Source organism: Micromys minutus (genome assembly GCF_963924665.1).
Source record: "Micromys minutus genome assembly, chromosome: 2".
Lineage (NCBI taxonomy): Eukaryota > Metazoa > Chordata > Mammalia > Rodentia > Muridae > Micromys > Micromys minutus.
Window position 1 is genome coordinate 36,084,378 of NC_137971.1, and position 25,490 is coordinate 36,109,867.

At 42.5% G+C, this 25,490-nt stretch overlaps 1 protein-coding gene across 1 annotated transcript in view; it reads left to right on the forward strand.

Moving 5' to 3' along the window:
* The window catches only part of MAMDC2 (MAM domain containing 2), a 140,739-nt gene that overhangs the window by 50,283 nt on the left and 64,966 nt on the right, over window positions 1–25,490 (forward strand). The window contains exons 3-5 of the mRNA XM_080911374.1: window positions 18,788–19,059; window positions 20,412–20,496; window positions 23,541–23,678. Of these exons, the coding sequence (XP_080767500.1) occupies window positions 18,788–19,059; window positions 20,412–20,496; window positions 23,541–23,678 (495 nt within the window). The remainder of the gene's footprint in view (window positions 1–18,787; window positions 19,060–20,411; window positions 20,497–23,540; window positions 23,679–25,490) is intronic.

The following is a 25,490-nucleotide window of genomic DNA, read 5'->3' on the forward strand; positions in this document are numbered from 1 at the left end:
GAGAGCTTCATGCATGATTTTTAACTCCACCTAATATTATATCCTGTTCATTGCCCCAGCAAGCTCTATGAAAAGTGACCTAACTTCAGATTGCCAGAAAAGCATACATAATGCTTTAAACAAACGTTTGTTTACATCTATGTGTATAAAGTCTGAAACAGCCACTGACACAGAGTAGCTGCTCTGTCAATGTTGAATGAGCAACTATCACAGCTCTGGCTCCACAGAGACACATCTCATACTGGAAAGTTATTATGTGAACACTGATTCTTGTCTTCAGTGCCATGTTGTCCCTTGCCTAGCCTTTACTTAAAGTGCAGGGTTTTCTCCTCATCTGCCTAATTCCTTTCAAACACTGATGCTATTCAAAGGTCTTCTGTTTTGAATAATGACCCAAGTGCCATGCCCTCAATTCAATGAATAAGCCATTTAGAATGAGCCTGATTTTCAAAAATTTTTTGCAGTGATCCCCTGGCACCATCAGCAAACATAGCCAAAGGACTTCGTGAGTAGAATATTACTTTGATCTCAGGAGTCTGTGGGCATTTCCAGTGACAAGCATAGTAAGGGACCTGTCTCCATTCTGAAAGTGTCTGGCCAGTTCTAGGGAAAGCCTGATGCCTGCATAAAATGCACATGTGGAGCCTTTCGAAAGTTACTATGTGTGAACTTACAATAATGAAAATAAAACCTGTTCCTCTGGTATTATAGAAGGAAGATGAATTTTGAAGCTTGAGCCTCAGACACAATGGTGTATTAAAGTTGTTTCATGATAGAACTTGGTAACGTATACAGAAATCTGTATTGTTCAGTATCACCACCAGCACCAAAGTTCCAGCACCGAAGAGGATGATCTGCTTTTTGGGGGTCTGTCAGGTCCTGCCATGGATCACTGAGAAGGTCCCAGGGATAATGCCGTTCACATTGTTCCATCAAAGGATGGTGCTAGCTGCAAAGGCCAGGACTTAGAAGATAAAATCCTTTCTTATTGTTGGTTCTGTCAAAGAACCCAGTGCCAAGGGAGCTATCCAAGGTGCTGTCTGAAGCTGGTCTTCTCTGTATCTCTTGTCCTAGAATTGATGTGTCTGTCTATTGTAAGCTTCTCTCTACTTTTAGGTTTCATCCTAAAGCTATCTGTATTCCTCAATCTAGATCTTCTCATACCTTCAGACCCTCATTGGCTTCTGAATAATGACATGTTTTCTGGGCCTTTCTTAAATTTCTTTCAGGTTGCTATTTGTCTGCTTCTACCTACCCATACCCGACCCCCAAAAGTCCCTTTTTAAAGTCTAGATTTTCCTATGTAGCTCTGGCTAGTCTGGAACTCATTCTGTGCTGTCCTGAAATTACTTACAAATATTTACATGCTTCCATTTCTCAAGTGATAGAAAAAATGTGTGTTACCACTTTTGGCCTGTCTCTGCCTAGTCTTAACTCTGCTTCATCTGACAACTACTGTCTTTTCCTAAGATTGATCACATCTCTCTGATCCAAGATTTTTGTATCTATGTCTCATGTCAGCAAGATGGTGGAAATCAGAAGACAATCACCAAGAGAAGTTAAACCCCAAGAGTATGGTGTTTTTATTTTGTATTAATATAAACTGCCTGAATTATATAGTCACTAAGATAGCATATTTATTAGAGTGAGTTAAGTATTTGGCTAGTGTTGGCAAGTTAAATATCCTTAAAACATAATTTAATATACAGACATCAGACCTTTTGCAAGTTTTACCTAAATTTAAACTATAAAAATATTTTAACTATTGAAGTGGGTAACACAGTCTGGCAATCAATACTAAGTTTTATTTTTCAAGATACTCCTTTTTCTTTTAAAATTTGGAACATACTCAGTACAAAATTTGCCCCAATATTTAGGGTTTGTTAGTTATAATACTTTATATTATAGTAAAATTCTTTTATATACATTCATAAAAATTACCACTACTACACGTACATTGCTCATAAGAAAAAGTACATGTATGTGAACTTAGAGCACAGTGGCTACATATCAAATGCTCTACAGCTGAGTGTGTGGGTGTCTGCTTCCTGGGCTTTGTTTACAATGATCATCCTACTGTGAGAAAGAAAAGGGGAACACAGCTGAGAGTGGTACACCCCTAATCTCAGAACCAGAGAGACAAAGACAGGAGTACTAGTTCTTACCAATCTGGAATACATATCTGCAAGATTTCCTATTCTGTGTTAGGAGTTGATAGAAGACCCTTTCTTAAACAAAGGAGAGTGGAGGAGAGAAGAGGGGAAGAGGAAGCAGAAGGAAAAGAAAACCTTTAGCAGAGCACAGTCCCCAGTCTCCTGAGCACAGCTAAAGGTTGTGTTGGCAACTAAGGTAGAATCATTTTACTCTGTCCCCAGCCCTTGTGTGACCAATGACCTGCATCTCTAAGATAGTTCTCAATATTTGTGACAAATATCATAGTCATTAACAACTTTCTGTCTATGGAGAGTTAATACACCCTCTAAGAAACACATTCTTGACCCCTGTTTCTGATCAACTACCAACATAGAGTGCAAGATATTAGAAACCATTGCATCCCTAGTGGGCTCCAGCTGAGCTTTGATTCAACTTAAACCTGGTATCAACAGAACTGTCATGAGCAGCTAGCCCATTTTAATAGCAGGGTGCATCATTTCATCAGAACTCCCTAAGATGGGTTGAATACAGTACAGATAAGAGGAGAACCAGTCACACAGAACGGACATCTAGGAACCTGGATATCCATTACTATCCTGTACTACCACTTGAGGTCCACTCTATGGCAAAGAACCACTGATTCCACAGTTTTTTTTTTTTTTTTTTACTTTCCATAAGGGACACCAAGGTTTGTTTGTAACCCACTGCTCAAACTCTTATAGCTAGGTGTGGGCAAAAGCAAGATGGGAGACTGGGCCTTACATAACCCAGTCCACAACACTCTCTCCTCTTCTATTCCCTTGTGGTTGAAGCCTGCATCATGTAGACATCTGTGTTAACAAAGCTGATTTTTCTTTCCCCAAATAGAAATGTTTTCTGATGTAAACTAAACAAAAAAATTTATTTTTTAACATAAATTAAAAGTTTGGTGAGACCTGGCTTCAAGTTCATGTAGAGGACTAAAGATGGTATTAACCTATCAACTATATTAGAAATCAAACTATCAAACTAAATGTTATCTAGTTTGTTTCCTTCTCTTCACGTCTCTCATCCCTGTCTTCTGTGGTGCTGTCTTCATCCCCAGGGGACCTTCCCCATGGACTCTAGCTGGCGAAAGCAGCCAACCTTCATGTGGCTGAGCGTTGATCATATAATGAAAGCTATCATAGAAACTTGAAAGATTCTGTCCACAAGCCACATTTACCTAAATTGGTCATATGATTTTATCTCAGGTCCAGTTGCTTTAGCAAAAGGAGAAGGGGAATGAGAATGGGAAGGGGTAGGGGAAGGAAAGGGCTTGAATCTGATTAACCAAGCCTAGGTCACATAGCTATCTCTGAATGAATACAATTAGAAAGAGATTAATAGTAATAGTACCATGGTGCCAAGAAATCCAAGACTCTGAAGGTAGTACAGAATTGCAGGAAACTCCATAAAATAGATTAGTAAAATAGTATTATAATGACTTGACAGTCATGAAATCTAAGCTCCTGTTTGTTGAGAACTTACCTTCCACCAAGTAGTGTGCTATGTACCTGCATCATATTGAATATGCTTCTACATCCCTGTGAGGTCATGTTTTGATTCAGTCAGGATACCCAGAAATAGGCAGAACATGAGACTTTCTACATGATCCAGTTCTGCAAACATTCCCCCATCATATTAATTCATTATAAGAGCCCAGATTTTATATTTATTGAATCTTCACATCTTAGAAAATATATTTGCATTCCAAAAATCTAGGTGGCCATTTGGTTTGCATCCTAGTAGGGATTGGCAGGAGAATCCAGGAAATTACAAATAGTCACTTCTCTGAAGTTACACAGAAATGTGGGGAAGAAGGGAGAGAAATGAGGGGAGAATAGGATAGTGAAGAAGTGTGGTGTCACACAAAGGATGAGTAGCTGAAAGGCTGAGAAGGTAACAAAGACTAGCTTCATGGGGTCTGGCAATTTATTCATGAGATCACTAGATCCCAGATCTCAGGAACTGCGATAACAATGACTCTGTTGTATTTTTTCTCATGGCCCTGCTGGACTGACTTGAACAAGATGGCAATGATTGTCATAAACTTGATAATATCATAAACTTAAGAAGTCCTTCCACAGACAGTAGATATTTTAGCCACCACAACAATTGTCTGTCTTTTCCTAACCTCGATGTGTCATACATTTATTTAAATATTGTTTATTTATTTATTTAAATATTTTCAAAACTCAAGCTCTGCATTACAACATTAATCTATGAACAGATGATATGCTTTAGACTGTTATAATACCCATAAAAATATTGAACTAATTTCCATAATAAGAATGTCTGTAAATAATACTGAAGGTCTTAATACCCACTGGCAAAATAAGTCAAGAATACCACACAATGAGAATACCAATTATCAGTGGCTTTCTAGCTGTAAAAATATTCTGCTTCACTTATAAGAGGAAAAAGTCATGGAATAGCTTCAATAAAATGGCATTTTTATCTATTAAACAAACCCCCATCATTCTGCTGAGTGCCAAAGTTGATTTGAATAGCAGAGACGTTCCCATGCGCAGGGGTCTCGAGTCGTCACTCGGACTCCTGGTGGCTTCGCCAGATCCCGGATCTGGCAGAGAGTGCCGTCGCCAGGCCTGGTCTTCAGCTGAGTGAACCGGTTGCTAGAGCCCTGGGGGAAGGGATAAAGTGAAGGACACTCCTGATGGGACCTTTTCAATGGTCAATGTTTGTCTCAAAACTGTGGCTATAGAGAATTAACCCTCTTTGCCCGCAAAGGCTGGCCAGGCCTTTTTTGGGAAATCGGGGATTCTCTCTGCCAACTGGAGTGACAATCTCTACCAATTTGCTGATGTCTGTGTGGGAATCTTAGCCATGATCTGGTATCAGGAAAAGTGAAACCGTGTGGTGTGTGGCTGATCTATCTCAGCAGCCCACGTGGCGAGAGCTATTGGCACACGTGGTGGAGTAGTGGCCAGCAAGTCTCTAGAGCTTCAGTAATGGCGACAACTTACGTGCTGGAAGTCTGTGAGTCGGGCAGCTGTTGGTAGATCAGCTGTGGCGGCAGATGGGTTGCACGTGGCGGCGGCGGTGGTGGCGGTGGCAGCAGCGGCGGGAGACGGTCACAGGTCTTGAGCTAGTGAGTGTCGGGATGCGAACCTGCATTTTCTTGAGGCATGCTGGCACCAATCCAAGGTTGTTAAAAGTCACAGAAAGAAAAGAGATATCTGGTTGCGAGGAAATCTAACCTCCTCGCACGGGGCACCAATGAAAGGAAAAGTCACTAATATAGTACGGAATAGAGGGACCAGCCACACAACACTCAACAATATAGTACGGAATAGAGTTTATTCAGGTCATGGGAGAGTTAAGAGGGTGGTAGAGGCAGAGAGAGAGAGAGAAGTAGAGGAGTAGAGGCCGGCCATGAGCACATGGGACAGAGGGGGGAAGGGAAAGGGGAGAGCAAGGCTGCAAGAGCACAAGGGCAAGAGAGGCCAAGAGAGAGAGGAGGGGGCAAGCAGCTCCTTTTATAGTGTCAGGTCACTGGGGCGGAGCATACCTAGCCACTGCTGGGTAATTGAGGGGTGGGGTATACCTGGCTGTTGCTAAGTAACTGAGGGGTGGGGTTTACAGAATCCCAACAGGGAGGACCAGAGATCCGAGGGCTCACATGTTGAACTGGAAGCACAAAGCATAAGGAGCAACTGGAAATGGTGGGAATCCTTTCCACACCCAAAGCCTACCTCCAGAGACATACTTCCTCCAACAAGGCCATGTCTCCTAAAATTACCCAAACAGTGCCATCAACTAGGGAGAAAGTGTTCAACATCTAAGCCTATGGGAAGATACTTTCATTCAAACCACTACAAAGGTTCTATGTGTTTGCATATAAACAAGTTTGAATAATGTCCCAGAATTCCAGGATAAGAAGCTTTATTGGTTGACTTATATATTTTAACTGTTTACTAATTTGAATTCATTATTTAAAAAATAATCGGCCACTGAATCCATATAAAGTGTAAAAGACATCACTCCTGCAATTCTTTACACACAAACATGGTGCAAACATGTGTTTACAAATGCACACACACTGTCTTGTTCTATTCAAAAAAAAAAAAAAATTAGCCTAGGACCAAGGTTGCAGGATGCCCTGTTAAATCAGAATTACAAATAAGTAACAAAGTCTCTTAAGGTCAGTGTGTGTCATGCAATATTTAGAACATGCATCAATAGTTCCAACTGCTCTGTCTGGACATCCAAGTGAATCTGGAGCCTACTGCTCATTAGGCAGAATAGAGTATCCAAGCCAGGTTTCTGCAATCCATCAAATGAGAGACAAAAGTGTCCAGCTTTCTCATGGGGTTGATGAGAGAGACTCAAGCCTGCTCCAGTGCTTTGTAAATAGTTAAGTCTCTAAAACTAAGTAAGAAGATGTTTCTGTCAGTGTGCTGGTATCAAAGCTCAAACCACCTACTGAAACATGATTTCTTCCACTTCTATTTTTGTTCCTTAGAAGCCTTGGATATGTAGTCCATAGTTAACATTATTTCGCCTCATTAAAAAGAAAAAAAGACAAGCAATGCTCTGAAATATAGAACATACTATATAAAACATAGCAAGAATCTCCTCCTCATCCATCCTCCTGTGCTGAGATGTGTAGAAGGGTTTGCTGCTTAGCTAACTTATAAAACACTGTGTGCCACAGCTCGAAGCTAGAGGTGACTAGAACAAAGGCAGTTAACCATATGCGAATGTATGGTGTGCGTAATATCTAACTGGGAAAGCAAACACTCAAAAAGAACACTTCTCCAGACGCCACTTCAGAGTCACTTAGGTGTCTGTGTGTCCTGAAGACCATGTCTTCTTCAGAGATTCCCGTGTGCATGAGTTGAAGGCTGGTGCATACAGACTGTTTCATAAGGGAGAGCATACATGGGCACAGAGAATAGAGTTGCCTGTCCTATACCAAACACCCAGCAAACTATGCTAATTAGAAACAAATAGGACCTCGGCACAAGATGCACTGCTAAGCCTCTAGTTTTGAGAAGATCCGAATTATCCAAGATAGAGGTTTACAGCCCACCACGAGGTTCAGACACCCTACTCCAAGGGTTTTGGAGGAAACGGAATTGGTGGGTAAAATTGTGCTAAACAGCAAAGGTTTGTATTAAACCGTGTGCTCCACCTGGTCACCCCAGCCACTCTTCCTTGCTCTGTCAATCAGTGGACTACTGCACTGCTGCATTTACTTACACTAAAAAAGTTTTAAAACTATGATTGCAGGGGAAAATGCTCATTTTGCAGATGATATGGGGGTTCTTTCTCTTCTTTCTAATCTTATGCTTCTACCATTGAACATCATATCTTCATGTGTGTGTGTGTGTGTGTGTGTGTGTGTATGTGTGTGTGTGTGTGTGTGTGTGTGTGTGATGTATGCACTTGTATGTGGATATGTGGATATTCGTGTGTGTTATGTGCATACTTGCACAGGTTCCATTGCACATGTGAAGGTCAGAGGACAACCTTAGGTATTGGTTTCATACAAGGTTCCATTGTTGCTATTGTTGTTGCTGTTACTTCTGCTGCTGTCCCTATCACATATGTCAGACTAGCTAGCACGCAGTGTTGCAGGCATTCCCGTTTTCCATGTTATTGTAGAAGCACTAGATTACAGACATTACTTCTGCTCCCCAGTTTTATATGGGTTTGGGGATTTGAACCCCAGTCCTCATTTTACCCATCGATCCATCACCAAACCCCATATATCCTATCTTGCATCTTCTTTACACTACATCAGGATGAAATGTGTTAACATCTGTTTTTTTTAACAGAATATTCTTCTTGTCCCTTCCTACTATTATTCTTTATAATAAACATGATGCAGAACTTGAAACAAGTAAATGTAAATATTTTAATAGACAGATATGTGCCAATATACACAAACATACACATATGCATATTCAGATAGATTTGCTTGTACACATCACAGTGAAGCCTTCAAAGGCATGCACATTTTCTTCTGGGCTGAATGACGCTGAAATGTGTATCACTTCATTTGACAAACTGTCTTACATAATTCATGAGCAAAAACACTCAGCTGTGCTGAGCAGTGTCATTGGGCAGCACAGTTACACAGAGAGCTCGGGCCTCCTGCCTTAATAAAGAACACGCTTCTCATGGAAGCAGGGTACCTTTCCCCTTCCCAATACACTTATGAGACTGGCGGTGAGGTCAGTTACCCACTGTACTTGACATCCTCACTCTCTGCATTTACTTCATTTTTCTTTCTTTCACTGTTTTCTTTTCCAGCCAGAGACCCTCTAGAGAGATCAGTCTGACCTTGAACTCACAGTCCCCCTGACTCAGTCTCCCTACTGCTGGGATAATAGGGCTGTGACACCAGGTCCAGCTTTCTATGTTAAATAGAGAAGCATGTCAGTATATTCAAGGGGTATCTTTTAGAAAATATTCCAAGAGCTGGTGTCTAACAGTACAACACTCATTTAGTGGAGGCCTTTTTTCTTTTTCTTTTCCTTTTTTTTTTTTTTTTACTTGCTCAAGCTTTATAAAGCTGTGTTCCCTCCCCAACAGCCTCATGACCTTACCCTGCGGGTTCATCACTTGCTTTCCTGTTGGTAGTTGCTAAGGTAAACTTTCCTTCCAGAACTGCCACTGAGGTCAACAGGGTTTAAACCACACCCTGCATAGCCCTAAAGAGAAAGTGCAGACAGACCTCTGAGTGGCAGTTTCCAGTGTTGGCCTCTGTTTACATTGCAGATCGCTGCTGGCAGCCTCCTTAAGCCCTCATAACAGTCTTTAATCTTTAGACACAACTTTTGCAGTGTTAGCGACAATGAGACGTTTCCCTGATGTCAGGGAGAATAACTATGTCCTTGGAGACAGCTGTGCGGTCACTGCTCCAGGGAGTGCTGATCTTTGTTTTTTGTATTGCCTCCAAATGGGAGTGTAATGAAAAAAAAAAAAAAAAAAAAAAAAAAAAAAAACATTGTTCTCTTTAGTATGGAAATGTCACACGTTGGGATGTCTTCTGAATGCTTCCCACAAACTCCACATTCCAGCAAAGAAATGTGCATATTAACACGTCTTTGCATAGCTCAATGTATTTGGGGGTTGATGTTTCAAAAAATATTAACTGTAGAGACATATGTTAAAGTAGTTAAGGTGGCATCAGTCACTAGTGAATTTTAGCTGCCATTAAATGTCAGTTCCTGGAATGAAATTTAGGAATAACAGTGAGTAATTATTATAGATTAGAAACAAATGAGAAATCTCCATAGTGAAAGTGATTTAATGTGCATGTGTGTGTGTGGGGGGGGGTGTATAAACAGTGAAGAAAATCTACTGTCAGGAGAGAGTTTACACATTCATTTAAAAATAGAGAATATAAACCTGCTAAGAGCCAAGCAGATACACTGGGTGCCCTTAAATATGCGAAGTCCTAGTAAGGATAGTAGACAAGGAACTAGGCAAATATAAATTAACATAACTGGTGCTTAAAAAAACCCTAGAAGACATATGCAATAATGTAGGTGGAGGTTAGTAAAGACTGCTGGGAAGGGAAGTAGACAAGCAAGACCGTCATGCAGTTGAAGTTGTACATTGTGTAGCTGTCCATGATGGCTCTAAGATTAGAGTTTAATGACCGGTCAATGTACACTGCAAATTCCATTTCTACACAGAGAGGGGACACGCCCTGCCATAACCCTGTGCACTGGGCTCAAAGGGAAATGTATACATTGTGATTTTGTTTTGCTCTTTAAATTCAGGTTCCCCTTTTTTTTTATGCTTTAAAACAGCATTTGAAGTTTCCCACATGGGTGCCCTTTGCCATGCTGGATTTTACTCCGGAAGGAGTGTTTTAGCACTGAGGACCCAAACAGAGCTGTGAAGTTTGTTCACTCTTTCTCAATTAGAGACCACTTTCCCATGACACTTTAGAAGTGGGCTGCCTCTGAAGGAGGCAGTTCAAAGAAACACCCTCAGAACATTGCTTTCTCTGGACAGTTGGGTCTAAGTTAATACCTCTTAAATCTCATTCTCAGCACAAAAATACTTCTAGAGCCAAGGGTTTCATGTACTTTCACTGATTCAGAAAGAGAAGTCTCTGGGACATGTATCATTATTAAAGGCCTCAGATAGCAGCAAAAGAACAGAGAAACTATTACCATTGAAAACATACTGGGAAGGTTTGTGAAGCCATGAGCACCCAGTCGAGTGACCCTTGCTATCTAACAGGGGTCTGGAAGCCTAGTGGGCAGATTTTTATCAGCTAGTGTGTAGCACTGTGTTGTTCAGCCACTAACAATCCATAAGTCCTTGGTGAAAATGAATTACACCACAGATTGACCCTGTGGCCTTTTTCTTGGTGTCTGGGCTGCCAGTAGTTCATCCCCTTACTGCCATACCACCAGGACTGTTTCAGGGTTGGGAGGTCTTCAGAACCAGAGTGCCTCTGATAATCAGAATGCAACTGGAAATATCTTTGGTTGTATCCAATGAGATCATGATTTATTGACATCTTTCCAGTGTGAGGAAGGAAGACACACTGCTACAGGTCACTATCACACATGGCAAACTATTGCACGGACATAAAACACAGTTCACTGCTAGAGATCAGCTCTAAGGCATGCAAATGTTAGGAACCTTGATGTGCTGAGAACCTTCAGTATTCGAGGCAACGTGCTAAAATCTAGAGATTGTGTCCCAAGTAGGAATGATACTAATAGAGAGGTCACAAAAGCTCCCACACAGACGCATCTGTTCCCAGTGGAAACCAATACAAAGAAAAAGAATACAGTTTTGTTCACAACAGAAATAACCCACTTCTTGCCAAGGATGCAGTCACTGTGATGAAAGATAAGCTTTTCTTCTTATAGGAATAGGAATGTAATTGTGAAAATGTAGGTTAACAAATGGGGTAGAGAAGAAAGTATTTGGAGACAGCACAGTACAAGAAAGGGGCATGCACTGTGAGCCATGTCTTGTGTTTCTGGCTGCGATCTTGAGGTGATAGATTAACCCTTGTGAATCTGGTTCTGCTTCGTAGGATGATCTGATAGGAATAAGATACAAAAACAAAGATGAAGAATCTGCTGAATCACAAATATCATTGTTCTGTCTTTTTCCCCTCCCTCTCTCTTCCTCTTGTTTGCCCCTCCCCCTCCCCCTCCCCCTCCCCTCCCTCTCCCCTCTTCTGTATTGGGGACTGAGCACAAGACCTTGTTTCTGAATATTGTGCAATCATGTTAACTACTGAACTTCCTACAGCTGGTCTTGAACTTATGCTCCCTTGCTTCTGCCTCAGAGCAGCTGAGGTCGGCCACTATGCTCAGCTGAATCTGTTTCTCAACAGATAATTTAAGAATTCCTAAACGATCTGCTTATTTTTCTATTATTAAAATTGTGATCTTTTTTTTTTAAAAAGTAATAACAGGGTAACATTTCAGAACATTGGGAACTCAACCAAGAAAAAATATGAAAATGATAGGAATTTGTGCTAGAGATTTTCAAACGATATTTTTTGCTAGAAGTAATCAGTAGACTTATTGATGATTATAAATTTGGTTAAGAAGACTAGATACTAATACCCAACTGTTTACTAGAGCTCCCTTAACATTTGAAGAGTTCTATTGCAATTATCTTCCAATAATCAACTGTTTATTTTTAGTTATGTATATGGGGGAATGTACAGATGATTGCAGGTACCCAAGGAGGCCGGAGGTATCAGACCTCCTTAAACTGGAGGTATAGGCAGCTATGTGCTGCCCAACATGAATCCTGGGAACAGAACTCAGGTCCACTGCAAGAGGAGTGCATGCTCTTAATCACTCTTTACCATTTCTGCATGACCAACTTTTTCAAGAACCCTTATCCACTGCATTTTCCATAGAAATTAGAAAAAATTTCTTTTTAATAAGCCTTTGCTATACCAAAAAAAAAAAAAATATCACAATTCGTTCAAATGTAAGCTTATGGCTTATACAGGATTAGGATACAAGTCTTTGGAAGAGCCTGTCTCCACAATAGGAATCTGGTGCTTTGTGGAGAGGAATGTTTGCCACATGGTTTGCATGCTTTTGCTCTGCAGAAGGCTTCTGATTGGTGCTGGCTCCAGAGATGACTATTTAATGCAGAGCATAACTGGGAAATGGGATGGACAGCTAGGGAGAAGTTAGGCATGAGAAAAGGCTGTGTACCCAGTATCGGAGAAGCTCTAGGTCAGATGGATACAGCTGTGAAGGGCAGAAGGAGTCATCTGTGCAGTGGAGCAGTTGATACCAGATCAGAAGGGTAGACCACTACAGCAGTAGAATAGAGAACAGCTAGTATCCAAGAGTTCCAGCGTAAGGCAACAGTGAGGTTGCCAGTCATCCAAAAGATCATACTGACTGGGTAACTGGGAACTTAAGCACTAACATTTATTAGGAGTTTGACAATATAATAATTACTAGACTATATGCTCTTATTAACCTTAAAAATGCTACTAAATCAGTGGTTTCTTTAGCATTCCCATCCTACCAATGGAGAAAGTGAATCTCAAGTACTATAATTAACTTGCCCAAAATGACAGGGTTTCTAAATGGTGTGGCTGGAGTCTGAGCCAACGTCTGGCTGGCCTGTCAGCTCCACTTGACCACTTTATAGTATCTTTTAGGCATGGTGAGATCTAGAGGGGGAAAAGGCATCAGGAAAGCAGGCAAGAATATCATAGTCATGATTCAGGGGCTAAACTACAGCCTTGTGGAGAAAGCTAACAACAACAACAACTTATACCCACACGTAACAAAAATGGCCTCTGCAGGTTGCATTCAAATGTTCATACATATGAATGTGCAACAGTAATAATCAGAGAAAAGGAAGCTATCAGTCCTAGAGTGGAGGAACACAGGAAAGGTGGGGGGAGGGGACATAGGAGGGACTGAATAAAGAGGAGAGAAGTGATATAATTATATTTTAATTTAAATTTTATTTTTAAAGTAAATATGAGGAATGCCACTGTTATACATATGAAGAACTCTAAGAGCTCAACAGGAGAGGAGTGTGAGCATTATTGTCAGGGCTGCCTCACAAGATGTGAGGCAGAGCCTCCCTCCCAGGAGTAAACTGGACTTGTCTTTACATGACACTAGGTGGGAACCAGTTGTAAGTTGAGGAACTGCTGAGGATGAAGGAAAAGGAGGAGCTTCTCACCCTAGAGGGCACAGCTATCCGATTCCACATCAAAAGCAAGGTTTTAAAAAACAAGGAAGTGGGAGACTGTTCTCCCAGCAGTGTTGAACATACATGTGCAGCTCGCTTGTTCTCCCAGCAGTGTTGAACATACATGTGCAGCTCGCTCATCTGCTTGCTGAACCAGCACCTTGCCCTGCTCCAAACCTAAAGAAAATATGAATGTAGTGCAAACTTCCCACTCTCTGGAACAACCAAAGAACTTATAACTCAATAATAAATGACAAATAACCCATCCTATTTGTTTGTTTGTTTATTTATTTATTTAATGTATGAGTGGTCTTCTGCATACCAGAAAAAGACATCAGGTCTCTTTATAGATGGCTGTGAGACCCCATGTGACTTCTAGACATTTAACTCAGGACCTCTGGAAGAGCACCCAGAGCTTTTAACCACTGGGCCATCTCTCCAGCCCTAAATAACTGATTTTTTAAAAATTGGGCAAAGACTTTGAATATGTTTATTTGTAAAGAAGGCATGCAAGTGACCAATAGGGACGGGAAAGGGGTTCTGCATCACAAATCACTTGACAAACACAAGACCAAGGCATACTAAGACACCACTCCATATTTACCCAGATGACTCGAATAAAAACAATAGGCAATACCAGGTTTAGGTAGTTCTATCTATAGGTAAAGAATAGGATGAATACATTGTGGGTAGAATGCAAACTCAGTATCCACAGAAGAATTTTTAGCAGAAATTCCCCCAAAAAGCTAAACATAGAGTTACCATATGAGCTAACGATTAGTGAATAAGGGTTTCATCACCGAGAGACTTGAACATCTACTGAAAACTCAGATGGATGCTCAATAGTAGCCTCCCTGCTCATCAAAGCCAGAAGATAGAATGGCTGGTGACTGCAAGATGCAGAATGGGGCTTCATCTTAAGAAGGAATGGCATTCTAGTATGGGTGAACCTTGAAGTAATCTGAGGGGTGATGCCAGCCATGTGTGTACTGAGTGACTTTACTTGCAGCTATTCTGAGAACAGGCCCTTAGACTGTGGTCTCCAGAGGCTGATTGGAGGAGAGTGAAGAATGACTGGGAATGAGTTTAGAAATTTGGTTTGGGTGGCACAAATGTTTTAGAACCCAACAATAATGAGGTGGTTGTACAATTTTGTGACTGCACTGAAAACCACTGCATTGTATTCAAAGGGCAGTCTAACCAGTGTGGAAATAAATCATAAACATCGTTTCCCTCTATGGTCTGTTTCTCTTTAATAAAGTAAGTTCTACAGGAATTTTACTAGTTATGGCACAGAGAACTCACTTTATAGTCATCCCTTGCTCATTCTATATTCAATTTCACACATCTCCTCTAAATATATCATGTTCCTTCTAGTTTAATTTAGGTATAGCATGACCACAAAATAAAGTATTGCTTTGAAACCCCAAATAGCGGTTGCAACCAGCTTCAGTCCAAGGACCTCCTCAACCTAATTAGTAACATCTCCTTGAGGCTCTGTGTTTAGAAGATCCTGAGACTGAATCTAGGCTGGGTATGAAAAGTAGCCTCAGAGATTCAGAGCAGTGATCTTGGACTTGCAGTAGTAGATACAGTAGGAACAGTTGAGTTAGTCAATTAAGCTAAGAGGATGCATTGTTCTGCTGAGTAGATAAGCCTGAGAACACACAAGTATCCATACAGCGGGACCCAGAACTGAACTGGAGTTGTGGAATTTCAATAATTTGAAACCGTTAAACCCAATGTTTATGGATGACATGTCAAAAATCATTCAATAAATAGCACCAACTTTGATTATATAGTTTGATATCAAGGTGTTTTGAAAAATACCGTGTATGCTTCAAAGGCTCTTAACAAACGATCATTAGCATATGCTTACAAGGAAATAACAAGTGATCGATCGAGAGTATCTAGACAGATTTGGGGGCAAGTAGTCTTCCATGGGAGAATGATAGATATACCAAGGCCTATGCTTTTGGAGAGAACTGCTCCATCCTCTCCTAGCAGCTAATATAATTGCTGACCATTCAATGACTTGGAGTAGGATTGTGAACCCAACTCCTCGCTCTATACTGGAATTTGGTGTGGCTTAGGCTTAGGTCATAGGCATGCTCTTGCAACCACTAGGAATACATGTGTCCAGAAGACAATGCCCCCTTGTAGTCATTCACCTCCTCTGTCTGGCTCTTTTTTTTTTTTTTTTTAAATTGGTATTTTATTTATTTACTTTTCAAATGTTATTTTCTTTCCTGGTTTCCTGCTGCAAACCCCCAGCCCCTCCTCACTTACACTGCTTCCATGAGGGTGCCCCCAACTCCTGCCTAGCATTCCTCTATACTGGGGCATCAAGCCTTCACAGGACTGAGGGCCTACCATCCCATTGATGCCAGATAAGGCCCCTTCAGCTCCTTCAGACCTATCCCTAACTCCTCCATCGGTGTCCCTGTCATCAGTTCAATGGTTGGCTTCAAGCATGTGAATCTGTCTGACTCTTACACTCTTTCTACTCCTTCTTCTACAATGATCCCTGAGTCTTGGATGGGAGGAGAATTTGGTATATATGTTCCTTTTAGGGCTAAGCATTCTGAGATCTCTTATTCTCAGAATCTCAGCCAGTTGTGGACTACTATGCTAACTACCACCCACTACAACAGATTTTTTTTTTTTTTAGATGAAGTCATCCCCCTGCCCGATCCTTCATATTAAGAATTAGAGGTGTGCATTGCTGTGCCTAGTTAACACAGGCTTTATAACCACTCTCACCAAAAAGTAGAGATATCGCTGATTATTGGATGTTATGAACCTGCTATTGCACACATTCAGTAACATTTGAGTTCTACATAAAAACATTTCATCCCTCTCAAACATGCTAAAGGAACCCATGATGCACTTTCTGTGATAGGCAAAGAGAGCCAAGAGAACAAGCTCTATTTCTTTGGAGTAGAAGTGTTCCCTCCAGATGACTCCAGATGCAAACTAGAAAACCTCAGCTTCAAGTCTTGAGCTTTCTCAGCTGGAATATGGAAAGAAGGGAGGAAACCAGGGCAGGAGAAACTGGGAATCACCCAGGAGAGCTGGGCCTCCAGAGCACACAGCTTTGGGATTTGTTGTGAACGCTGGCAGCCACAGTGCGAACTTTCTTCTTTCCTCTCTCATGTCTCGCTTCCCACCTCTTTATTTCTGCAGGAACAGTAGCACTCTCCACGCCTCCCCATCTGTCTTAGTTAGGTTTTTTATTGGTATCAAAAAGACCTTGACTGAAAGCAACTTGAGCATGAAAGGGTTTCTTTCTGTATTCAAATTTCAGATGAGGACCGTCTCTGAGGGGAGTCAGAGCGGAAGCATAACTGGAATCAGGAGCTGGAGCAGAAATCAGGCTGATCACTGGCTTGCTCCTTCTGGCTTGCTCAGTTTGTTTTCTTATTCACCCCAAGACAACCTTCCTAGGGATAGTGCTGCCCAAAGTAGGCTGGGCTCACCCACATCAACCACCAATCAAGAAAATGTCCCATTGGCTTTTGTACAGGCCAGAAGATGGAGGCATTTTCTCAGCTGAGGTTCCCTCTCCTCAGATGACTCTAGTTTGACTCAAATTGACAAAAATCTAACCAGCACACCATCCCTTCTCCACTTCACTTCACTTCCTGCCTACTGTCCTGAACAAAGAGCCGTGAAAACAGGGTGGTGTGTACTCACCCCCTGAGATCACAGTGATCCAAGTCGTTACTAACAAACCCCTTGGTATCTAGAGCTCAGTTTCATGATTGAGAGTCAGTAGGCACTACAGCTTGTGAATGGAGGATGGGCACCATGCCTTTAGGGCAGTGCCTGGTACCTGGGGACTAACCTGGTGGTAGCAATAGCTATAAGGATCAGACTTACCTCATGGGTGGCCTGAGATGGCTCTCAAAACTACTGTCACTCACAAGCAGCTGCCATGTGGAGATTGCCTGCTGGAGTTGAGCTTGATCCTAGAATCTTCCAGCTTAGCAAGATGGCATTCTGTGTCCTATATGGAGGCTGACCGTTTGATGAGCTGCTGCTGGCCTGCCAGAATGGGCCACAGATGCAGGGATTCTACCTGTGATCACCATTTGGGGCAGTAATTGTGGGAAGGTGGACTGAAGAAAATCAAGCGAAGCACATGTATTTCAGAGCTTTTTGGTAAGGGATCCAGTCTACCAGGGGCAGGGACAGCCACATGATAGAAGGTAATGGGTTAATTCAAGCACAATGTGGAAGCTTCATATGTAGACATATGCAGTCTACAGCTTCCACTTTTAAAGAGCAATAAGCAGTTATATCACTTGACTGGCCAGAGTAGTGTAGAAGGTTTACATCAGTGTTCTTGGCTTCATCACACCATGCCCAGCCCATCCTCCATAAAAATATGATCCCATATGCTGGCCAGCTGGCAAACTGCCTCTCATCCATATTAGCAGGGAAGAGGCAGAGGTGGAAGATGATGGCATAGAAATAAAGAAAACAGAAGGATGGGGAATGAGGGTGGGGGGGTAACAGGAGAAAGAGGAGGAAAAACATGGAATCAGAGGGAAGACAGAATGGGGGGTGGTAATCCTGTGTCCACTGCTACCCAAGCCCTATGCAATGTATTCTACACACTTTCTATTTAGATATCAGAGCTGTGAGATTTATATTTGGTTAGGAAAGAGTCTGGGGAAAGGGAGTCTAATTCTTAAAAAAAAAAAAAAAAAAAAAAAAAAAAAAAAGCTTACACTTTGTCTGGCTAGGTCCCAAGAGCCAGGCTGAGTAACTAAATCAATTTAGTCTATTCTAATGATACATGCTAAATGCAAATTAAATCATTTGTTCAGGGGAGGAGGAGCTGTGGAAGGAAAGGACACTAAGTCATCCTATTTTGAAGCTTTTGTGTTCAGGCTGCTCATATTATTCCCTAGATTCGATGCCCTGAGCCTCACTCCACCTGTGTGGGGACCAGGGTACCTAGTTCAGTGTGCTAAGTGGATCTGGTGTGGGATGTAGAAAGGCACCAAGTACTGGCCTTTGTCAGAATTCAGAGGAGTTGAAGGGATGAAAAACTGGACAGGGCACTCCACTCTCTTGAGAGGCTCACTTCTCAGCTTCATCCTGTTGTCATATCAGGAAGTGGGTGCCCTATGGCTAAATGATATAGAAATATCTAGCCTTTGACGCTGTCATTGACATCCTTTACAAATGTGCTGGGATTCATTAATACACCATGAGATGCATGAAGTCCACAGGGTGCAGGTAGACGTGGCCATTTCACAAGAGACCAGAGACCCAGTGTTCAGAAAATACTTTGGGCTGAGACAATGCAAGTTCTGTCTTCCTACAGATTTAATGGGCTAAACAGTTGTCTTGTTTTTCCCCAAGTTGCATCAGAAGACTGATTCCTTGTCTTTGATCCTCTGCCTTTCAGGCCATTATGTTTACGTGGATGCCTCTTTTGCCAAGCAAGGGGAGAAAGCCGTGCTGTTGAGTTCTGATTTGCAGGCTGAGGAGTGGAGCTGTTTGCGCCTGGTCTACCAGATAACCACACCTCCAGGATCTGTGTCAGACCCCAGCCAGCTGAACCTCTATGTGAGATTTGAGGATGAAAGTTTTGATCGCTTGCTTTGGTCCACTAAGGAGCCTTCAGACAGCTGGCTCATAGCCAGTTTGGATCTTCAAAACAGCTCCAAGAAATTCAAGGTAAATGGGGTTTAAGAGGAAGATGTAAGGCATGTGGCATATCCTTTATGCTATGTGAGGTCTTAGAGCAATGGGTCCAACCTTCTGGATGCTCAGCTCTTTAATACAGTTCCTTATGGTGACTCCCCAACAATAAGACTATTATTATTGCTACTTTATAACTGTAATTTTGCTACTGTTATTAATTGCAAGAAATATCTGTGTAATAAATTTTCTGATGATCTTAGACAACCCCAGTGAAAGGGTCATTGTACCCCTAAACAAGTCACAACCCACAGATTGAAAACCAATGTTTTATAACAAGTAATTCACTACAGTTAGTTATGTCATGGAAAATTAATGTAAGTTAATATTTGCTCATTCCTTTAAAAAGTATCTTCACAGACTTTCTCCATCTATTAAAAAAGTAAGACTCTAAAGGGTGCCTAAGTTGACCTCTTCTGTGAGGATGGATCTTTAGGAGTGATTTTGGTGCCAACAATTTTGCTTCATCCTTCTGATATGTTTATGTTATCTTCCTAATGCATTAGTTGCTCGAAGATTTGAAAAAGGCATTATCATAAAAGGAAACACTAAAATACTTGGAAAGATGAAAGTTATCTACTAGCCGTGTTTTTTTTTTTTTTTTTTTTTTTTTTTTTTTTTTTTTTTTTTTTTTTTTTTCCTTTTCAAAGAGGCTAATTGTTCTGTCTGTGATGCTCTGAGATGAAGACAGAGGATATAAGAGGTGGGGTGTGGAGTTGGGACAGAACTACAGTGTGGCACACACCAGAATGTCACTGGGGATACCACAGAGCCACCAGGAGAACTCTGTTCCTAGTGCATTCCATTCTTAGGCTCAACTCTTTTCTTCGAAAGGCTTTAAACAGGGCATTTCTTTCTGCCCCAGTCTGTTGGGAGTCTGCCCAATAGGTGACTTAACTGAGACAGGAACATTGGGAGTCTGAGTTCTTACTTCACAGCATCCTCCCATGGTTATCAGACCCCAAATCTACCTGAATAGTTGCAAAATATCCTGCTAAATCCACAGAAGTAAAAGCTTTTTCAGAACCATGACCCGATGTGAACCCTATCCTCCTGCATGAACACAGGAGGATGTGGAGGTTGGGATGGCATTGAAAGGCATATGACTCCAGGCTTCTGATGGAGACTTCACTCATGTCAGAATCCTTAGGGCATATGTACGTGTTCATACTTACACAGGTATGCATGCACACATACACAGACCATGGTAAAAGTCATTCAGCAGCTATGAACTGCACTGGATAACAGCTCCTGACTAAGAACTAAAATATTGGATAAGAAATGCAGTGTTTTGATGCCCAATTCTCTTTCCCCCGTATGCTGTACAGATTTTGATAGAAGGTATCCTGGGACAAGGAACCACGGCTAGCATTGCCCTCTTTGAAATCAAGATGACAACCGGCTACTGTCTTGGTGAGTTTTGTGATCTCAGCAGTGGAATGCAAATCTCTTCCTGCAGTCCACAGCCAGAGAGCAGCAAATCAATCCTAAAAGCCAAACGACCCATGGAGCATGCTGCAAAGTGCTAGCATTTGTTCTTGGCTAGGGTCACCGGAAGATGGGCCATTATTGATCCTCTGTCTTGAGTGTAGAAAAGCTCATTAGCATTTGCTCTAACTGGCTGGGTTAACAAGTAGAAGCAGCAACTTCTCCCTCAGCGATGCTCTCTAACCTTGCCCAGTTCTAATAAAAATAATTGCTGGTTTGCTGTGAACTCTGTGTGTGTGTGTGTGTGTATGTGTGTGTGTGTGTGTGTGTGTGTGTCCTTTCCCAGAAGAGCAGACGATCCATCCTGTCACCGACTTTCCTGATGCACTGCTGCTGCTATCTTAATGATCTCCCTTGTCACTTGGATCCCAGCTGGTATGGGCAGGATCAGTGGTCTGCATGACAGTTTTGAGAAGGTAGGAAGAGAGGCGCACCCCTGTTCCGTGGGTGCCTGACTATTCTTCATCATCCACCGGCCATAACACTTTACATAATGAGGGGCTGGTGTCTGCGAAGGTGCATATGGTAGGAATGGGTTTGGGGGGCAGAGGCTATGGGATCTGAATATATCGGTGCAAACCCCGGAGCTAAGCAGTAAGTAACCCTCAGGGAGCTTCTTACAGAGACAGGACTCAGGGCAGGGAGCCCAGGTTTCTGGAATTATGAGGTAGGTAGGGAGGTGCTAGAGTTAGCCTGCACCTCCCTACCTACCTCATGCAGCTGTGACTTTCAGATAGGCATGCAGCTGTGACTTTCAGATGATGACCTTGGTGTCCATGAACTGGAAGAAAATACAGATACATAGGACCTAGGGAAAATTCTAGAAGAAACCAGCTTTGCAGGGATTACAGAATGAGGAGCTTAAACAGGGAGTGGGGGTCAGAGAATAGAAAAGAAAAACGTCAGTAGATCTGAGATATGTCTCAGCATTGACAGTATTAAGACTGAGGACTGGGAACTGAGGGGCAAAGGGTTGAAGATGGCCCTGAACAAGAAGCCTATGCGAATGCCCCATGCTCTGGCTTCTGTGTTTAGCCTATCACTGATACCTCTAATGCAAAGAAGAAAACAAGACAAAAAATGTACTTTCTGTAGATGCAGAGAACTTCCATCCAGGCTCTATGTGTTGCCCCTCCACACACAGATGCAGTCAGACGCATTTGGGGAGCTCCACCTGCTGGGTTAGTCCCTCACTGTCACACGAGCATAAACACACACACATGCACACGCACACACTCATGCACACACACACTCACACACACTAACACACACACACACATGAACACACACACATGAACACACATGAACACACTCACACACACACTCACACACTAACACACACACTCATACACACACAGACACATATACACAAACACACACACACACACACACTTGTCTCCTCATCACCTGCAAAAAGAAGTTCCTGTGATGACTGAAGAGAAGTAGGGTTAAGGGTGGTTGATAAAGGCTGGCCACTTGAGAAATGTCAGTTACCCCCAGATGATATGGTGGCTTCTGGTTTGTCTAGAACAAAAAAAGAATGCCATGTTGTCAACCTTCCTTGCTCTGTGTTCACCTCTTCTCACGGTTCCCTACTGGTGCAATTGGATTAATAATAGTATCTATCTCAAGGAGCTATGTTGAGGATAAAGTAAATTCATAGAAGAAGCTTAGACTAGTGCCTGCTACACTGAGAAGAACTTTGCTTTTTATTCCACTCCGTGGCAGCCTTTGGCACTAGACGTTGAGCATCAGTTGGCAGATACTGTGGTGGAAATTTGAAAAGAAATCATAAAATGTGTCAGTGCTCACTGACAACTGTAGCAGTGGGAACAGGGTGGCTGTGTAAGGCATGGGGTGGAGGTGGGGACCAGCCTCTGTAATTTGAAGAAAACCCATTGACATCAAGGAAACCACAAAGCTTTGCAGAGATGCCAGCAGGTGCTGGCACGGTGACTGGAATTAGTGCCAGCCATGAGTCATAACCTGTCATCTGGCTAGCCAAAGATGACCAAGACGGTCTTTGACCCTTCTCTTCCTACCCAGGATAGGAGGAGGAATTACTAGCAACTGAAATGGCAGCTGTGTTCTGTAAAGGGACATAGCTCACCATGGTGACCTGGCAGTGATGGAGCTGGGCACTAACCCTGTTGTCACCCTCCTTCGCCTCTCCTCCCTGCTTCCCCTAAAAACAATTTGTTGATGAGAAACGATGTACAGGAAACATGACAACGTCCCCAAGCACAGGATTTTACTTCAGTCTTTCTCATCTCTAGGCAGGAGTTTCAGAAAGGCCTTGGGCCGGATGTGTGATTCTCCCTCACACTCTGAGGAGACTCTCCTTCATCAGACAAGTGTGGGATTTTCAGTATCTTGGAAACATGCCTCTGAGTTTCACCATAAAGAGATGGAGGGCTGGGCCATCAGGGAGCAGTAAGGGTGGTGGAGAAAGTGTCTAGAACTGAGGAATAACCCTAAAATAGTACATTGAAATAGATGTATTGGAGCTGGGAACACAGGTCCGTGGTAAGGTTTGTGATGAACACATGTAAGACCTTCGATGTGGCCCCAGCACCAAAACATCGACCAATTAATTAATTTAGTAGACGGACAAAAATCATCAGCTTATCTCAAGCATGGGCCGTGTGCTCTGGCTCTGTACTGAGTGTCCGTGCTTGCAGTTCAATGATGTGGGAATGTCGTCTCCAAGTCACACATCAATAAGCAGATTCAGAGAGATGGTAAGTCCCACATCAAGCCACGTGACTAATAGGAGAAAGGGCTGTGGTCTAGAGGAGCAACAGTGAAGCAGAGATTTATTACTTCCTGACCAGTATTGTTCTGAATTTCTGGTCCATGGTTGAGAAAAAGAGCTTCTAGAAAGACCAAGGCCGGTCTCTGCAGTCAGTACGGGTGTCCCCGGTGTAACTGCAGGTCCATGAAATAGCTCTCTCGGTCTCTTTCTCCAGACTGTGACTTTGAAGAGAACCATCTCTGTGGCTTTGTGAACCGCTGGAATCCCAATGTGAACTGGTTCGTTGGAGGAGGAACTGCGAAGAACACCCACTCCATCCTCCCTCAGGATCACACCGTCAGGAGTGAGCAGGGTGAGCCGGCCAAGAGTGCAGTCTTCTTTCCAGGGCGAACGTTACCTTCAACTCCCACCTCTTGGCTCTTGTCGACAGAAGAGGCGTTGGGGGACACACTGGAAGACCAGGTGGGAGAGGAAAGAGAGGGGCACAATCCACAAGACAGAAGCAACAGCAGACATAAGCTTGTAGCTAAGGAAAGACTAGCTCATCTATAACCTTGGCTATTTTACATTTCCATGAGATGTTTTACTTTTTATCTATTGGCTGTTCTAATTTCTAAAGACAAAGCTGGAATAATCCCAATCTTCATTAAAAATAGATCACAGGGTGACCAGCCCTTAAGAATCTCCCATGAGACCACCAACGCTAATGATTATTCCTTGTGAAGGGTACAATAGCGCCCCCTGATGGCGAAGCACACAGGCGTTCTGCAAGGAAAATGCCGAGGCTAGGCTCACAGTGTGGGCAGGAGAAAGCCTCAGAAGGTAAACCAAGGCAAGGGTGTCATTCCTCCTGTGTCTCACTGGTAACATCTGGTCCTGGTAGGTTTGTAAATCACTGTGTCTCCTCATCTGCAAGGCAGGGAGTACAGTTCTCTACTCTGTGGTCTTTTCTAAGTATTGAAAAGATTCTGGCTTTCCTCGAAAGCGACGTTAAGGACATTTCACTCTTGACACATCCTTGTAGATTGTGAAGGGTTTGTTCAGTCTCCGTTAGTTACTCGGGACAGCATGGACCTTTGGCTGGACACAAGGCAAGGGTTTGTGCTTCGTTACTGTCTGTCCTTCATTAACAGCAGTTTCTCATCATCTAAATGTTTAGAAGCGTGTCTCCAACTTTGCATCCAGCGAATCCATTGTGCAGGTCACCTGGGCTCTGGAGGCTACATCTTGACATCACTGCCCTCTTTGTTCATACTCCCCTCCTTCTCCTTGTACCCAGAGTCTCAGTCAATTTCCCACAGGGCCAAGGAGAGAAATTAAGCAGGTGGCATGCGGGCTGAGTGAGGAATGGGGCAAAATAGACAGCTGACACCTGTGCGGAGTAGCCCTCTTAGACTGTCTTGTGTGAGAATGTGAGCCCACTTCACAAGATATTTGTATTTTTTTCCCTTAAATATTCAGAAAAAGAGAATATATTTTTAAGTATTTCAAATATGCAAAAAATAGCAAATATGTTTTAAAACAATATAAAGTAAAATACTCTGTGGGGTGACAAAAAGTTAAATAGCTCCTACTTTTCAGTTTCCATTTTACAGGTTTCTTTTCCTTTTGAACATGTCCTGGCTACTTAGGGAAAAAAAGACTTCTAAGTGTCGAGCTATGTGTGTGGGGGGCTTGCTTGAGACAGACCCAACTTTGTATCTAGCCTTTTTGTTCATCTGATCCTGGCTTGGGTTTAATGAAGACAGTTACAACTAAAGTAACAAGCCACCAGGCTTCTTCCAAAGGTCAAGGTACATGCCCCAAGAAAGGGAATTTCTCTCTCCCGTGAATGGGCATCAGACAGGATTATTGAATGTGTCTGATGTTGTCAGAATTGTCCTTCTTCCCGACAAAAAGAAAGCTGACAGACACAGATAAGCATTCAGAATTAAAAGTAAAGAGATAAATAGTCAGATAAAGAAACCGTTGTAAGTCATAATAAATGAAGCGACCTTACTAGGAGGGAAGGCGTGGTTTCGCAGGCAGAGAGAGAAGAATACAGAAGCAGTGACACTGGATACCTGCACCAACTATGAGAAGTGGGTAGAGGGTGAGAAGAGATACATGGACAAATTCTAAACCGCCTGAAGGCAGGAGCAGATTTCAACCTCGCTGACAACGG